This window comes from Microtus oregoni, unplaced genomic scaffold (assembly GCF_018167655.1).
Source record: "Microtus oregoni isolate MIOR12 unplaced genomic scaffold, Mior012 000049F_ref0000343, whole genome shotgun sequence".
NCBI lineage: Eukaryota > Metazoa > Chordata > Mammalia > Rodentia > Cricetidae > Microtus > Microtus oregoni.
Genome location: NW_024543223.1, coordinates 4,504,976 through 4,520,771, shown reverse-complemented (window position 1 = coordinate 4,520,771; position 15,796 = coordinate 4,504,976). Strand labels below are relative to the sequence as shown.

General features: G+C 39.0%; 1 protein-coding gene across 5 annotated transcripts in view; it reads right to left on the bottom strand.

Moving 5' to 3' along the window:
- LOC121436435 (G protein-coupled receptor kinase 4-like) overlaps nucleotides 1–15,796 on the bottom strand; it is a 79,379-nt gene that overhangs the window by 37,298 nt on the left and 26,285 nt on the right. For 3 of the 5 annotated variants that reach the window (XM_041636317.1, XM_041636316.1, XM_041636315.1), the window contains exons 6-8: nucleotides 9,145–9,237; nucleotides 7,636–7,699; nucleotides 4,347–4,487 (exon numbers count right to left, since the gene is read on the bottom strand). In XM_041636317.1, the coding sequence (XP_041492251.1) occupies nucleotides 4,347–4,487; nucleotides 7,636–7,699; nucleotides 9,145–9,237 (298 nt within the window). Of the gene's footprint in view, nucleotides 1–2,227; nucleotides 2,376–4,346; nucleotides 4,488–7,635; nucleotides 7,700–9,144; nucleotides 9,238–15,796 lie in introns of those variants that run through there. The other 2 variants (XM_041636318.1, XM_041636320.1) reach the window with 2 other exon arrangements.

Genomic DNA, 15,796 nt, shown 5'->3' with positions numbered 1-15,796 from the left:
TGATCCTCCTGCCTCAGTTTTCTGACTAGTTAGAATTACAGGTGTACTTGGTCAAAAATAATATTTCTTTTCCTCTTTGTTGTCTTTCTATTGGTTGGACCTAGTGCCTCACATCTGCCAGGCTGGTACTCTCCCGCAGAGCTACATTCCCAGACCCTGATAAGTTTTTCTTCACCGTTCTATTGTCTTGTATGAGAGTTCAAACACAAATGTACACATGCACACATGAATTCACCCCCTGTTAGGGTTTGGGTTGTGATTATACTTAACTCATTTAATCGCTAGATCAACTGAGAAGAGCCAGCATCTTCACAACATTGAATTACCCAGTCTAGGATCATGGTCCCTCTCTGTTAAGGCATTCTTTAATTTCTTAAAATTGAATCTTACAGTTCTAAGCGTAGAAGTCCTACATATTTTGTAGGACTTTTGCCTAGACTGTGATGACTCTTGGTGCTATTATAAATGTTATTAATATGCTTTTCATTTACAGGCTGAGGAGATGGTTCAATGGATAAGAGTGCTGGCTGTGTTGACATGAGGACCTATGTTTTGACCCCAGTTTAAAAAGAAAAAAAAAAAAAGCTGGGCATGGCTATGAATACCTGAAATCCCAGTCCTGGGGTAGAGGGGAGAAAGAAGGATTGATGAGGCTTGCTGGCCAGCTAGCCTAGCTGGAAAAAAACAAACAATAAACAAACCAGCAAATTCCAGGTTCAGTCAAAGACTCTGTCTCAAGAAAATAAGGTGAAGGGGGCTGGAGAGATGGCTCAGAGGTTAAGGGCACTGGCTGCTCTTCCAAAGGTCCCGAGTTCAATTCCCAGCAACTACATGGTGGCTCACAACCATCTGTAATAAGATCTGGTGTCCTCTTCTGGCCTGCAGGGACGTATGCAGGCAGACCACTGAATACTTAATAAATAAATAAATCTTTAAAAAAAAAAAAAGAAAGAAAAGAAGGTGAAGGGTAACAGAGTAGGATACTTGACATCCTCCTCTGACCTCTGAGTGCACATAGGAGACAGGAGCTGGCAGTGCACACCTTTAATCCCAGCACTAGGAAGCCAGAGGCATGTGGATCTCCTTGAGTTAGAGGTCAGTCTTGTCTACAGAGTGAGTTCCAGAATAGGCTCTAAGGCTACACAGAGAACTCCTGTCTCAAAAATGCAAAGACAAAGAAAAAAAGAAAATATATAGATAGGTGTGTGTTTGTTATATCCTAACATGTACAGACAGATATACAGACACATGCACACAGCACACCTCCTAACTGTGGCTGATTCATTTCTAGTCATTTAGTTAATCCTAGGTTGGCTATCTACAAAGTCTAGGAATATCTCCACATACAATTACATTGTTCAAAAACACAATCTTTTACTCCTTTACTTATTTCTCTAGCTCTAATTCTAATCCTAATTTAACCTTAATTACTTTATTTTGTTGCACTGGCTAGAATTTCCAAAATAATATTAAGTAGAGATAGTGAGAATGGGAGCCTAGACATGAGGGTGGGCATTCCAATAGCATCACATGGTAAATGATGTGTGTTAGAAAGTAAAACTAGTTTGCTTAGAGCTAGCTAAGCTAGCTAAGCTAGCTTAGCTTAGGTTATAAACTTAAGATGGCTGAGCCATCGTTCCAGTCTAGCTTAGAAGCTCTTAATCATAAATGGGACCTGGATATTAATAAAAGGCTTTCTGTGCAACTATTAAAGTGACTATATGGTTTTTCCCTTTATTCTAGTCACGTAATAAATTATAATGATTTTCATTTATAATAAAATAAATAAATCCAACATGGTCAACATTTTTATTAAACGTTAGGAGAGTAAAGTTGCAGGTAAAGGGAGAGGGCTGGAAATGAGGAGATTGGGATGAAGTATCCAGAGCATACCACTGTCCACTCTCATTAGCTGACATATGTCGGACCAGAGTTAAACTGAATGGTATTTCTCATTCATGCTTCAAGAAACAAAGACCCTTACTCTCTCCCCTCCTGTGAATGAATATCCATCCCACACACAGTTAATGCATATTAAATAATACTGAGAACCATTTATCATACCAGCCTTGATCTAGGAACCAGTGGCAAAAAAGACACCAAAGGGTTCTGCTTTTTTATCCTGTAAACACCAGACAGTGAAGCAAGAGTGACCAACGCAGAAACAGAAAGCAATAATATTCAAGATCAAAAGAGGTAGTGGCCATATTCCAGAGAGAGGACACACCTTGGTTAGCTGAGTGGTAGAGGCTACAGGAGCCTGGTGCCTCAGTGCCTGAGAGGCTGGAGCAGAGTTCAATTTCAGTCTCAGAGTGAAGATGACCACAGGACAGTTTAGTGTAGGAAAGTATAGACCAATTTAACTCCTCCACAGATTATTGCTTCACGGGGAACAGACTGTAAGGAGCAAGTGCAGACAGAGGTGGGAACTCAGGAGAGGGTGCTTCTGTATATATGAGGTGGCAGTGGAAGGACCACGACTCAAGGGTATGTCAGAACCTGCCAATGAGTCACTGTAAACAGGAAAAAACCAGAATCATAGAAAAAATGAAATATGTCTAGGTTCTTTGGAAGAAGCTAAAAATATAGAAACGAAATTATGTTGTGCATAGGACATAACTACTTATATCCCTCTAATAAAGTTAGATTTGAGGTTTATATGCTTCAAGGTTGTACATGTTTAAATAGCTCTAAGATGAGTATTTTATTAAAGACTATCACTTCACTTCATGTGAAACTGTCATAATAAACACATTGACTCATGTTACTAAATACAGATGCTGGCTATGAGGAGGAGCTGGTTTGGAACATCTGTCTCTACAAAGCAGATAACCATGATACCAAGAAATAAATGACTTAAAGGAAATAAATTTTAACACTAAGAATCATTTTATAACCATTGTTCATCTTCTGTCTTTTTTTTCGGTTTGTTTTGTTTTGTTTTTATTTTTTTTAGAGACAGTGTTTCTCTACTATCTAACAGCTCTATATGTCCTAGAACTAGCTCTGCTGGCCTGAAACTCACCAAGATCCACCTGCCTCTACCGACTGAGTGCTGGGATTAAAGGCATGCACCACCACCACCTAGCTCATCTTTTGTCTTAACCAGTCTTTATACTTCAAAAAAACGCTCTAAGGAATATCTAAGTAGGAGTAGAGAAACCACACTATACAACATATATCCTACAATCTGAGATCACTCCTGTTTCATACCACTCTACCCCATCTTCAGCTCTCATCTGCAAAAGTGAGCATAAAATTTGAAAGATCCTACAATTGGAGCATGGTAGTTGAAGGTCTAATAGCAAACACTTCAGGTGCAGAAAATAGAAAGAAAATCAAAGAATGGAAAAGAGACTGAGTTCAGAGAGAAGAGGAAGACCACTTTAGAAGGACTAGAAAAAGAACCTTCAAGTACCTCAAAGTCACCATGCTGATGAGTCAGGGCTGATCAATGAGAGGCAGCAAACACATGAGCTTGGTTGTCACAAGGAGAAGAAAAAGCACTCATTAGGAATCATCAGAGTGTGAAGAAGACCTGACAGCATGGGATGGTGGACAGTATAAAACTGGCAATAAGTCACAAATCAGTAGTAGGATTGGCATTGCCCTATACCTGCATGCTAGAATAAGAGGGACATCATTACAAAATGAAATTATTTCCAATAGGGAACAGCAGAACTCCACAGAAACTCATAAGAAACACAGCACCTGAGTCCATGACTTGAATAAGAGTTTCCAGCAGGACTGCTGACCAAAATGCTATGACTCAAACAACATACAAGGGAAGACTGTGATGGTTAAGTTTTGTCACCTTGACAGGATTTAGAATCACCTTGGAACAAACCTCAGTATCTGGAAGGATGTTTCCAGAAAGGTTCAGCTGAGGGAAAACCTATGGAAAACAGTAGAGATACCATCCCAGGGTGTGGGGTCCGATACTGAATAAAGGGAGAAAACAAGCAGACACCAGCATTCACATCTCTGTTTCCTAATGCAGATGTAGTATGACCAGCCACTGTATACTCTAGATGCTATGCCTTGTCTACCACGATAGACTGTACCTCTTTCTCAAACTGTAAGCCAAAATAAGCCCTTCCTTACTTAACTTGCTTTATACATGAATTTATTTGTTGGTTTGTTTTGTTTTTCAAGACAGTACAGCCCTGACTGTCCTGGAACTCACTCTATAGACCAGGCTGGCCTCGAACTCACAGAGATCCCCCTGCCTCTGTCTCCCAACTGCTGGGATCAAAGGTGTGCATCATCACCACCCAGCCCTGGACAAGCATATTATCACAGCAACAAAAAAGTAAATGATACCATGACTAAAATGAGATACTTACTACAAATCTACTATGCAATTTTTCTAAGATTCTTTTTTCATTCAGAGCCATAGTTTCACTTTTCCTCTTCTTTATTCTTTTTTTTTCTAGTTTTTTGCAGGCATACATTTTTCCTGTAGCTCGTACTTGACAGGCACAAACCTAGTTTAAAGGGGAAAAAAAGGCTTATATATACCTGACATTTTTAGGGTATATGAAGAAAACTATTTTCTCTGTGATAATATTTTCTGGTAAAGGCTGGACAAAGCATGTGATGAGCCAAGGCCATTTGGGTATTAATAACTGTAAGTTTTCCACTGGATTTTCCTGTTTCTTGTCAATAGTGAGTAAAGTGAACAAAACAGTGTGCTTTATCAAGACACAATGGAACTTGTTTTCGTATGTGATCATGCTGAGTCTATTTAAGTATATCTTGATATGTCTTTAGATTCTTAGAAAAGCAAAAGTTTTAGAAAATTTGAATAATTCTGAAATTTTTTTAATTAAAAGTTCATGGCTAGGCACAATGCCTCCATGTCCTCAGAAAGCTAAAGCAGGGACCATCATCCTCCTGCCAAAGATGAAGTCAAGATGGTGATCCAAGATCATACAACTAATGGCAAGCAGAAGCAGGACTTGACCCTGGGCTTGCATAGCTCTGAAGTACATGCTGGTCTCATCACACTGTGCTATCTTTGGAACCAGTCATGAGCCCAAATGCTTTCCACTGTGCTTGCCTCAGGAAGCTGAAGATTGACTTTACAACACTTAAAGCATAAGCAAGAGAATTACTGTTGGCAAAATAAGTAAATTATTTTTGCCCTCCAAGCTCACTGAGATAGGAACTGCAACTGTCCCTGTACTGGCTCAGTAAGGCTCCCTCTGACAGACATTCAGAGTAGAAACAGACTGCTCATTGTCCTCTGGGCCTTGACATAGAGCCTAACATACACAAAAAGTTTGCAAGGAGCTACCACGGTTAATTCATCCAGCTAATCATTTGTTTGAAAATCCAAGAAAATGTATCCAAATATAATCTATAACAAGTCTTTCACAATGATTAAAATTTCCTGATGTGATCCTACTGAATCAAGATTAAATCATATGTGTGATTATAACTTAGAATTTCATTTCTTATTAACATGATACCCTACAACATCTTCTCATCTGCCCCCTGCCAAAATCTAATGCTTTGTTCCTGGAGATCGAGAATGACAGCATGAGCTGAAGAGAGAAAAGTCTCTGGTCTATGACACATTCTACAGAGGAATGATTCCTTACAGACCATCCCCTTGAAGGGCTTACAACAGTGTTGGGTGAATTGGCCAAATGCAACCCCATAAATTATGAAAGTCTCCAGCTGTATTGGGGTACTCCTCTAACACAGTGATGGCAGTTCTGACCCACTTCCTTCATCTCAACATGGAAATGGCTGACAGAGCTCACTTGAGCACAACTCTGAATTAAATTAATTATGAAGCAATGCTGGTGGATTCTGCTTTTGTTTTAAAATAGAACTTAAACACATATATGATGTAAATCACATCTGGGCAATGTAACTTGTTTCTGATTTTAGAAAGTGCTAGTTCCTAATGGCTTGCCTGTCTCGTGGGGAATTGGAAATTCATAGGCTGAACATGACTACTCCAGATAATTAATGGGACAATTAATGTCTCTTTAAATTATCACATCAGAACTGTGTATTATTTTCTATTTTTTTAAGATTTATTTATTTATATATACAGTGTTCTGTCTGACGAGAGAGAAGAAGGCATCAGATCTCATTACAGATGGTTGTGAGCCACCAAGTGGTTGCTGGGAATTGAACTCAGGAACTCTGGAAGAATAGCCAGTGCCCTTAACCTCTGAGCTATCTCTCCAGCCCCTATTATTTTTATTTATTTATTTATTTTTTGAGACAGGGTTTTTCTGTGTACCTTTGGAGCCTATCCTAGCACTTGCTTTGTAGACCAGGCTGGCCTTGAACTCACAGAGATCAGCCTGCCTCTGCCTCCCAAGTGCTAGGATTAAAGACATGTGCCAACACCAACGCCTAGATGCACTACTCTCTAACTGCTATAGGTGATATCTATCCAATACAGCTCTCATGTTTAAAACCTATTCCTCAGGAATCTATGTGAAGTTTCCCTAGGATTTTCTGAATTCACACATTTTAAAATACTTTTTTAAAGGTGTTGAGTATCATACTTAAGGTTTTGTATATGGGAAGCTAGGGCTATACCATGTTCTATGTCCCTAGATCTGAACACTTTTTTTTTTTTCAGACAGGGTCTCACTATAATCCAAGCTAGTCTAAAACGTGTTACCTTCCTAACTCCCAATTACAGGTACAAAAGGCATCAAAAGAGGCCCTGAGCACCTTTTAATGCAGGTATAAGGTACATCTGTACCTATACTGGTTTGTTTTTACCATCAGCTTGATGCAACCTAGAATTTGGAATAGGGAATTTCGATTGAGGAATAGCCTCCACCAGACTGCCTTGGGGCATGTCTGTGGGTTACCTTCTTGATAGTTAACTGATAGAAGAGGGTGCAGCTACTATAGGCAGTCACACCCCTGGGCAGGTGGCCCTGGGCTTAATAAGAAAACTGGCCGAGCACAACCTAGAGGAAGGAAGCCAGTAACATCATTCATCCATGGTGCTGCTTCAAATTCCTGCTTTGAATTCATGCTGTGGCATTCCCTGATGATAGTCTGAGCCCTAAAAGTGTTAGACAAACAAACCTTTTCCTCCCTAAGATCCTTTTGGTCATGGTGTTTTAATCAAGGCAGCAGAAAGCAAACTAGGACAAAGTCTAAATACAAATGAGTTAAATAAGCATATTTGCCAATGTCCTCTGATTAGCTACAGTGGCATGTATTTGTAGTCCCAGTTTGCTGAGGTAGCAGGAGTTATTAAACCTAGGAGTTAAGAGACAACTTGGGTGAGACATCATCTCTTCAAAAATAAACAGCACTCTATGCAACATAAATTTTAGAGCTAGTCCTGAATAACAGAAATTTCACAAGTTTTTCAGTCTGCTTAACTTAAATATCAAGCATGAAACATTAACTCTGCCAGAATGGAAAATGGAAAGTGAAGTCACAAAGATAAGGTTTTTGTTGTTGTTATAGTTTTAAAAGCTCAAAAATTCACCTTCATATCAAGTTGCCTGAAACTATTCTCAAAAAGAACCATAGGAAGATAAGTATACAGATAAAGTTGATACATTACCTGAGCTCATGTGTGTAGATGACTTGGCTACCTTTCTAACAGAAGTACTGCCGGAACTGGCACAGGTTACTTACCTCTCCAAACCCGCCTTTTCCTAGTACTCTGTAATGTCTGAACGTTTTCTTTGTTACTGGCTGCCTAACCAATTGAAAAAAAAGTTTCAGATCTCACATTGCACTGTTATTTTAAAATAGAAAAGCCTATTTAGAGCTTGTGCTAGTCCTATCTGTTGGCCCATGTTGCCTGAAACAGTGCCCGAGACAAAGATGTCTATGATCAGGACTCAAAACTCTCAATTTTTTACTAAGAGAAACAAGCACATTTAAAATTTATTAAAATCATTGACACAAAATATACAACAGATTGGTTATTATAATTTAAGATGAATACACAAGCAGCCCATTCTAGGAAATATGTATGTCTACACTTCATGGATCAATTTTTGGCATACTTTACAACCTGTCAAAAGGCTGCTGAGGAAAACTACATAAACATATCACACTTTCCTTTAAGTAAAGGACCTCAAAATGTAACATGCATATATAAGCATGTATGCTGGGTATGGTGGCACATATCTTTACTTGCAGTACTCAGAAGGCAGAGGAAAACAGATCTCTGTTTAAGGCCAGCCTGGTCTACATAGTAAGTTCCAAGCCAACCAGACAACATAATAAAACCTAATCTCAAAAAGTGTGTGTGTGTGGGGGGGGGTGTTGACTATTAATTTTAGAAATAATAATCACGAAGTACTAATAGCAGCTGATGCTTTTGTGGCATTTCTTTGGTTCACCAAACACTGGTCTACACATTGTACATGCATTTCCCAGCAAGAGTGAAGCAGCATAGATATGGTGGTTTGAATTAAAACGGCCCCCACAGACTCATAGGGAGTGGCACTATTGGGAGGTATGGCCTTATTGTAGTAGATGTGGCCTTGTTGAAGTATATCACTGGGAGTGGGCTTTGGGTTTTCAGAAGCCAAGACAGGCCCAGTGTCACTCTTTTCCTGCTGCCTGATGATCTGAATGTAGAAGTAGAACTCTCTACCTTTCCAGCATCATGTTAGCCTATGTGTTGCTATGCTTCCCACCAGGATGATAATAGACCAAACCTTTGGACTTTAAGTCAGCCCCAATTTAATGATTTCCTTTATAAGAGTTGACATGGTCATAGTGTCTTCACAGCAATAGAAACCCTAACTAAAATAGGTATATGAGTGTCTCTGTATAAAAGGATCTATAGCTCATAGAGGTTAAGTCACTTGCCTAAAGCCTCACAGCTAGCAAGAATCTGAACAGAGGCTTAGACTGCAGAGTTTCAACCACTGCATTGCAATACTATAAAGCCAAAATGTTTCATTTCCTAAATGTACAATGAGAGTTAACTGCCATTTTAAAGAAAGAGAACAGGGTCCACTGAATCAGAAGGAATTATATAACATTCCACCTACTAAAGATTTCCAAGTAAACATAAATACAACTCAAGATTTTCAGTAACATTTTGACATGTAGAAAACTGAACTGAATATCAAATAGTATGCACTGTAAAAAGTTACTTTCATTCAGAATTAAATTAAAACCTACCTTTCTAGCCATTTCCATTGTAAAAATCGACAGAAGTATGGACTGTTTTGGTATTCTTCAAATGGTTTTTCACTCAAATAGGTATAGACAATTCTAGAAAAGATTTGATCCAGTTATATACATTTATCATAGTTAAAAAGCATTCACTGAGAACGGTGCTTTATGCACAATTCGGTATACAGAAACTGCCATTATAGAAGAACATAGATTCTGGTAACATCAGTGAACATACAAAATATTTTAAAGAAATGGAATCCCTTTACTCTCTGAAAGTCTAGCTAGTTCAACAATAGTGGTCTACCAACGGAAAATCAAGAATACAGTAGTTGTTCAATCCACAAGGCTGGATGTGGTCTTTAGCATACACTGGAATTCCAAAGAAATGGCTCTAATGTAAAGAAATAAATTTTCCAGAGAGAGTGAGGGCAAGCAGGCAAAGAGCAAGAGCTTCCTTCTTCTGTGTCCTTTATATAGGTTACCACCAGAATGTGTGGCCCAGATTTAAGGCAGATCTTACCACCTTATAAAATCTGGATTTAGTGTCGATCTTCCTGTTTCGAATGATTTAATTAAGAAAAAATCCCTTGGAGGCTGGAGAGATAGCACAGTGGTTAAGAGCGCTGGCTGCTCTTCCAAGGAACCTGAGTTCAATTCCCAGCAACCACATGGTAGCTCACAACCATCTGTAATGAAGTCTAGTGCACAGTACAGAACATTGTTAACATAAGTAAATAAATCTTAAAAAAAGAAAAAAAAAGAATCCCTTACAGGTGTTCCACTTGGGACTTAGTTAATTACAGATGTAATGTAGACAAGTTGACAACCAAGAATAGCCATCACAACTTCATACACAATCATATTTCCTTATGTCATAATTTCCAAATGAAAACAATAGCAGGTCATGATTATGCCTAATATGACTATCCCATGTACAATTGTGAACACATTATAGATTTTAATATAGGTGGCAAAGTCCCTTTGAGGGATATTCTTGTAGTATCTCAAACTTAAATATGATTAACGGTTGGAACAAAGTCTGAGAATGAAGTAGTGTAAAGGAATTCTGAGTTCTTATGAAAAAACTCCAAGAAAACAAGACTGTAGCACAAATTCTAATAGATCTTAGTACTAAAAACTCGGAGTCAGTTATCAGGGGGTGGAAGCTGAAGGATCAGAGAAGCAGAGTGGCTAGTCACTAGTTCTTACTTCTACCAATGCTCAGATCAAAGGGATGATCCTGTCCTCAGACTGCACTGCTCCTCAGACCGGCTGTCTCAGACTGCACTGCTCCTCAGACCGGCTGTCTCAGACTGCACTGCTCCTCAGACCGGCTGTCTCAGACTGCACTGCTCCTCAGACCGGCTGTCTCAGACTGCACTGCTCCTCAGACCGGCTGTCTCAGACTGCACTGCTCCTCAGACCGGCTGTCTCAGACTGCACTGCTCTTGAGACTACACTGAGATCCTGTCTCCTCCTGCCTTATATTTCTCTCTCGGCCCAGCCATATCACTCCTTTCTCTACCACCCTGGTGCTGGGATTAAAGGTGTGTGACTCCCAAGTGCTGGGGTGAGCTGTTTCTCTTTTAGACTGGATCAGTTTCGTGTAGCTCACAGTGGTCTAGAACTAACAAAGATCCATCTGTCCCCCAAGTTCTAAAATTAAAGGTGTGAGCCACTACTGCCTAGCTTCTAGTGGTTTAGCTTGGCACTCTGGTCCTTCAGGCAAACTTTAGTTATTAAAACACAAACACAATTATCACTACATTTCCCACTTTTGGCTAAAATAAAGAAGTCTATAACTAATATAAGAAAAACTATATGCAGTAAGTACAATAATTACATATATTCAGGCAATAAGTACATCAACAATGCCTAATCCATTTGTATGTAACAGATTCAGAGAAAATACTCCATTATCTATATCCTATCTTTGTGAGTCCAAAGTGTTGTACCTAATTCACTTTCTATTATAACTTGTATTAACAACTCAAAATTATCTTTTTATGTCTCTAAACCTTATATACTTTACATTTCTTTAGTGCATTACTTTTCTGAGTCTACCTCATTTTTATGCTCCATTCTCACATAAGAGTTACAAACAAATTCTTAACAAAACATAACAAAAACACTCATGTCAATTATAATCATTGTTTTGAAGCTGACCATGTGGCCTTAACCTTCCTCTACTACCCATTCTGTATTTCATTCACCCTCAGCAAGGAACTCAGCTGGTTTTGGCTCTTTTCCTGGAGTGATCCATACCTCCATTACTGAACGGTCTGTGTCCTTCGTCATCCTCCCAGGACTGGGTTGCTGTACTTCCCCACTGAATTTAGTCAAAAGATATGGTAGCACCAAGAGATGTCCTTAAGGATCTCCTTAATTCCAAACATAACCTTTCTTACCTCCACTGTGGAGAAGCAATCCAATGGTAAGCAATCCAATGGTAAGCAATCCAGAGTCCTCATGGTAGTCTGGATCAATCACCCTTCCTAAAGCAGTTATTCCTTTCTTAGTCTGTTTGTTTAAGGACATTAGAAGCCCAAAGACCAGGGGGAAGTATGAGCTTCCAATTCAGTGGAATATTTGTACTGTCTCCTGGCAGGTGCAGTTCCCCCTCTGGAACCAAAATTTCTAGGCTAGTAGGACTTAAGGTCATAGGAATAGGAAGCAAATTCTTCCTGCTCACTAACACCCTTCTTTAACTCTTAATTCCTGGATCCATGGATCCTGGCTATGGGAAAAACTATATCATATATTGGATGTTGATGTAAAGCAATCACCACCTTCCGAAGAATCCTGCCCCAGCAGTCCAGACTACTGTCTCCTAATTAGCTCTGTAATTGTGTATTCAAAAGGTCATTCCATTTTTCTATCTGGCCAGTTGCTTCAGGATGGTAGGGAACAGGTTAAGACCAATGGATTTCATGATTGTCGGCCCACTGTTTCACTTTTCTAGAAGTGAGTTCCTTGGTCAGAAACAATATTATGTGGGATACCATGATGGTGATAAGGCATTCTGTAAATCCATGGATGGTAGTTTTTACAGAACCAGTATGTGCAGGAAAGGCAAATCTATAACCAGATTAAGTATCTACCCTAGTAAGGAAGTGTCCAATATAGTCAATCTGTCATCAGGTCACTGGCTGGCCGCCCTGGAAAATGGTGTCATATCTTGAGCAGATCTGGCACTGAGAAGCAGCTGTCAGATTTGGTGAGTAGAAGTTCATGTTGTCAATCACACACATAACCTCCATCTCTGCCACTATGGTCATTCTGGTTTTGGGCAATGATAGGGTTGACTGGGGAAAGAGGCTCACTGTCCACAGAATAAGTTATCCTATGTGCTTAATTACTGAACCTTTCTCTGCTCAAGTCATCTTTGGATGGGCATTTACATGGGAATGAGCATCTTCACGTCCTTCACCCATCTGGACAGATTCACAAACTTTTCCCAAATGTCTTTCTCACCAATTTTCTAATCATGCTCAAAAATTTCCAAATCCCTGACCATCTAATCAACCCACTGAAGAAAAACAAGAAAATGGATTGCTGCTGCGTATCTCATACTTTACAGATTAATGGTCAGATAATACCTAACTCAAGCAGCTCTTGCACTTTCCCACCCTCCAAGCTCCCCCTAAATTGTATCCAGAACAAGTTTTTTTTAATACTTATATTTTCTTTTTTATTTTTGTTCTGTATTGCTGGGTTTTGTTGTTGTTTGCTCTTTTGGAGACAAGGTCTCTTTTTTGAAGATTGATTTATTTTTATGTGCATTGTTGTTTTGCCTGCATTTATTCTGGGTGAAGGTACTAGGTCCCCTGGAACTGAAGTTCCCACTGCATGCAGGAGGTACAGTAATAAACCACATCTGACCAGAGGAATCTTCAAAGACAATGAAAATGTCACTTAAATATTCTCAGAGCTCAGGATAAGCTTTTCCACATTCTCAGGTCTTTAGTTTCCTTTCTGTGAGACAAGTGATTATCCACACAGCTACAAAAACACCACCTTCTTATTAACAGATTTCCTCAGAAATCACTTTTGTCCCATGCTCATAAGGAAGCTGAATTTAGTCTAATGTCATACTTAAGAACTTCCATGCCACAAGGACATGTGCTCAACTATGTTCATAGCAGCTTTGTTTGCTATAGCCAGAATCTGGAGACAACCTAAACGCCCCTCGACCAAAGAATGGATAAAGAAAATGTGGTACATTTACACAATGGAGTACTACACAGCAGAAAAAAATAACGACAGCTTGAATTTTGTAGGAAAATGGATGGAGCTAGAAAATATTATTTTGAGTGAGGTAACCCAGACACAGAAAGACAATTATCACATGTACTCACTCATAGGTGGTTTTTAAACATAAACCAAAGAAAGCCAGCCTACAAAACACAATCCTAGAGAACTTAGACAACAATGAGGACATTAAGAGAGAAATACATAGATCTAATCTACATGGGAAGTAGAAACTAAAAAAAGACAAGATCTCCTGAGTAAATTGGGAGCATGGGGACCTTGGGGGAGGAGAAAGGCAGGGAGGGGAGCAGTGAAAAATGTAAAGCTCAATAAATATCAATAAAAAATGTATAAAAAATTTTTAAAAAAGAAAACAACTCTTATTATTAATTTTATTATTTTATTATGACTTTTAATAAATAAAAAACACAATTTTGAATGGTGATCTTGTAACAGTGCCAATCCAGTTTAATCAGTTTTGTGGAATCATTCGGAATATATATATATATGATGACATTATCTATAAATAAAGAGTTTTAGTCCTTTCTACTAAATTTGTTTGCCCTTTCCCTTTATTGTATTGGCTAGAATCAGTGCTGAAAGGACTAATCAGCCCTAAAGCCTTTTAAAAAAAATTCATTGATTCATTCATTCATGCATTTTTTTAGCTTTGGAAGGGGGTCCTGGAACCAGCTTTGTAGACCAGGCTGGTCTTGAACTCACATAGAAGATTCACCTGCTTTTAATCCCAGCACTTGGGAGACAGAGGCAGGAGGATCTCTGTGAGTTAGAGGCCAGCCTGGTCTACAGAGCTAATGCCCGGACAGGCTCCAAAGCAACAGAGAAACCCTGCCTCAAAAAACAAAACAAATAAATGGTATTGGTTAAATCATTCCAACAGACCTAAATGGTTCAAAAGCTCCAAATCTTTTCCTGCCCTGATTTTGTGTGGGTGTGTGGGTGGTTTCAAGACCGGGTTTCTTTGTATCTTCTGCCCGACTCCTGCCATGATATTTATTTTTTATTTTTTTATTTTATTTTTTTGATTTTCGAGATAGGGTTTCTCCGTAGTGTTTTTGGTTCCTGTCCTGGGACTAGCTCTTGTAGACCAGGCTGGCCTCGAACTCACAGAGATCCGCCTGCCTCTGCCTCCCGAGTGCTGGGATTAAAGGTGTGCGCCATCACTGCCCGGCTCTGCCATGATTTTTAAAAAATACTGTGGGAACACTATGATGGCTCAATGCAAGAGCACTTTCTGCCAAGCCAGACAATGAGTTCAATTCCCAACATCCACAGGGTAGGAAGAGAGAGCCGAGTCTGGCAGGTTGTCCTCAGATCTTTGGACAGGTGCTATGGTACATACTATCCCCTCAGATAGTGAAGGAATTTTAAAAAGTGAAACATCTACTGTTACTTGGTAAATTAAATCTTGTGTTAAGTTTGTAGCCAGGTGGTGGTAGACAGGCAAGTGAATCTCTGTGAGTTCAAGGTCACCCTAGTCTATAAAATGAGCCAAGACAGCCAGGGTAACACAGAGAAACCTTGTCTTGACAAACAAACAAACAAAAGATGAAAATAATAATAATAATTTAATTTTTCATTCCTGAAATAAATACCAAGAAGTCACTGTTTATGTATTAGGTATTCATACATTTATTATATTGTTTAACCTAACTTGCTAGTTTTTGTTAAATATTCTTCTGCCAATGTTAAATAAAGGAAAAATCTGTTTGGCTCTAATACAGGGACAATGTTATGTTCATATGAGTTAAAATGCATCCCCTTTTCTATTTTCTAAACGAATGTGAAAGGCAAAATTACCACTTCTAAAAACAGCTGACAACTAGCGCAGCCGCATACCCCTATCGTCTTCAATTTGTGTGAAACTGTACTTTAATAAATGCTCCTAGCCGCAAAAAATAAATAAATAAATAAATAAGCAAGTAAGTAAGTAAATAAATAAATAAATAAATAAATAGAATTTCTCTGTCCTGTTTCAAAAATCCAGAGAAAAAATACTTTCAGGAAATGCTTAGATCTAGAAAAAATATTTTTAGACTCTTTTCAAGCTACACACAAGCACTTTGGAAAGTGGAGAAATGATGGCCCAAAATTATCATAGAAATCCTGTTATCTTGGGGCTTGACATCATGGCCTGCTTCAATATAACCTTTATGCACATGTGATCATTACTCTTCACTTAACCATTTCTACATAAAGTTACTGAAAGGGATCATCTTAATTGCAAAACTATCCAGATAAGAACTTAACTTGCTAAACCAAAGAGAGAGGGAGAGGGAAAAGAAGAGAGGGGGGGGGGGAAGGGAGGGAGGGAGGGAGGGAGGGAGGGGGGGGGGAATGTTCAAAAGCTGGGTGGTGGTGGCTCAAGTCTCTTGGCAGATTT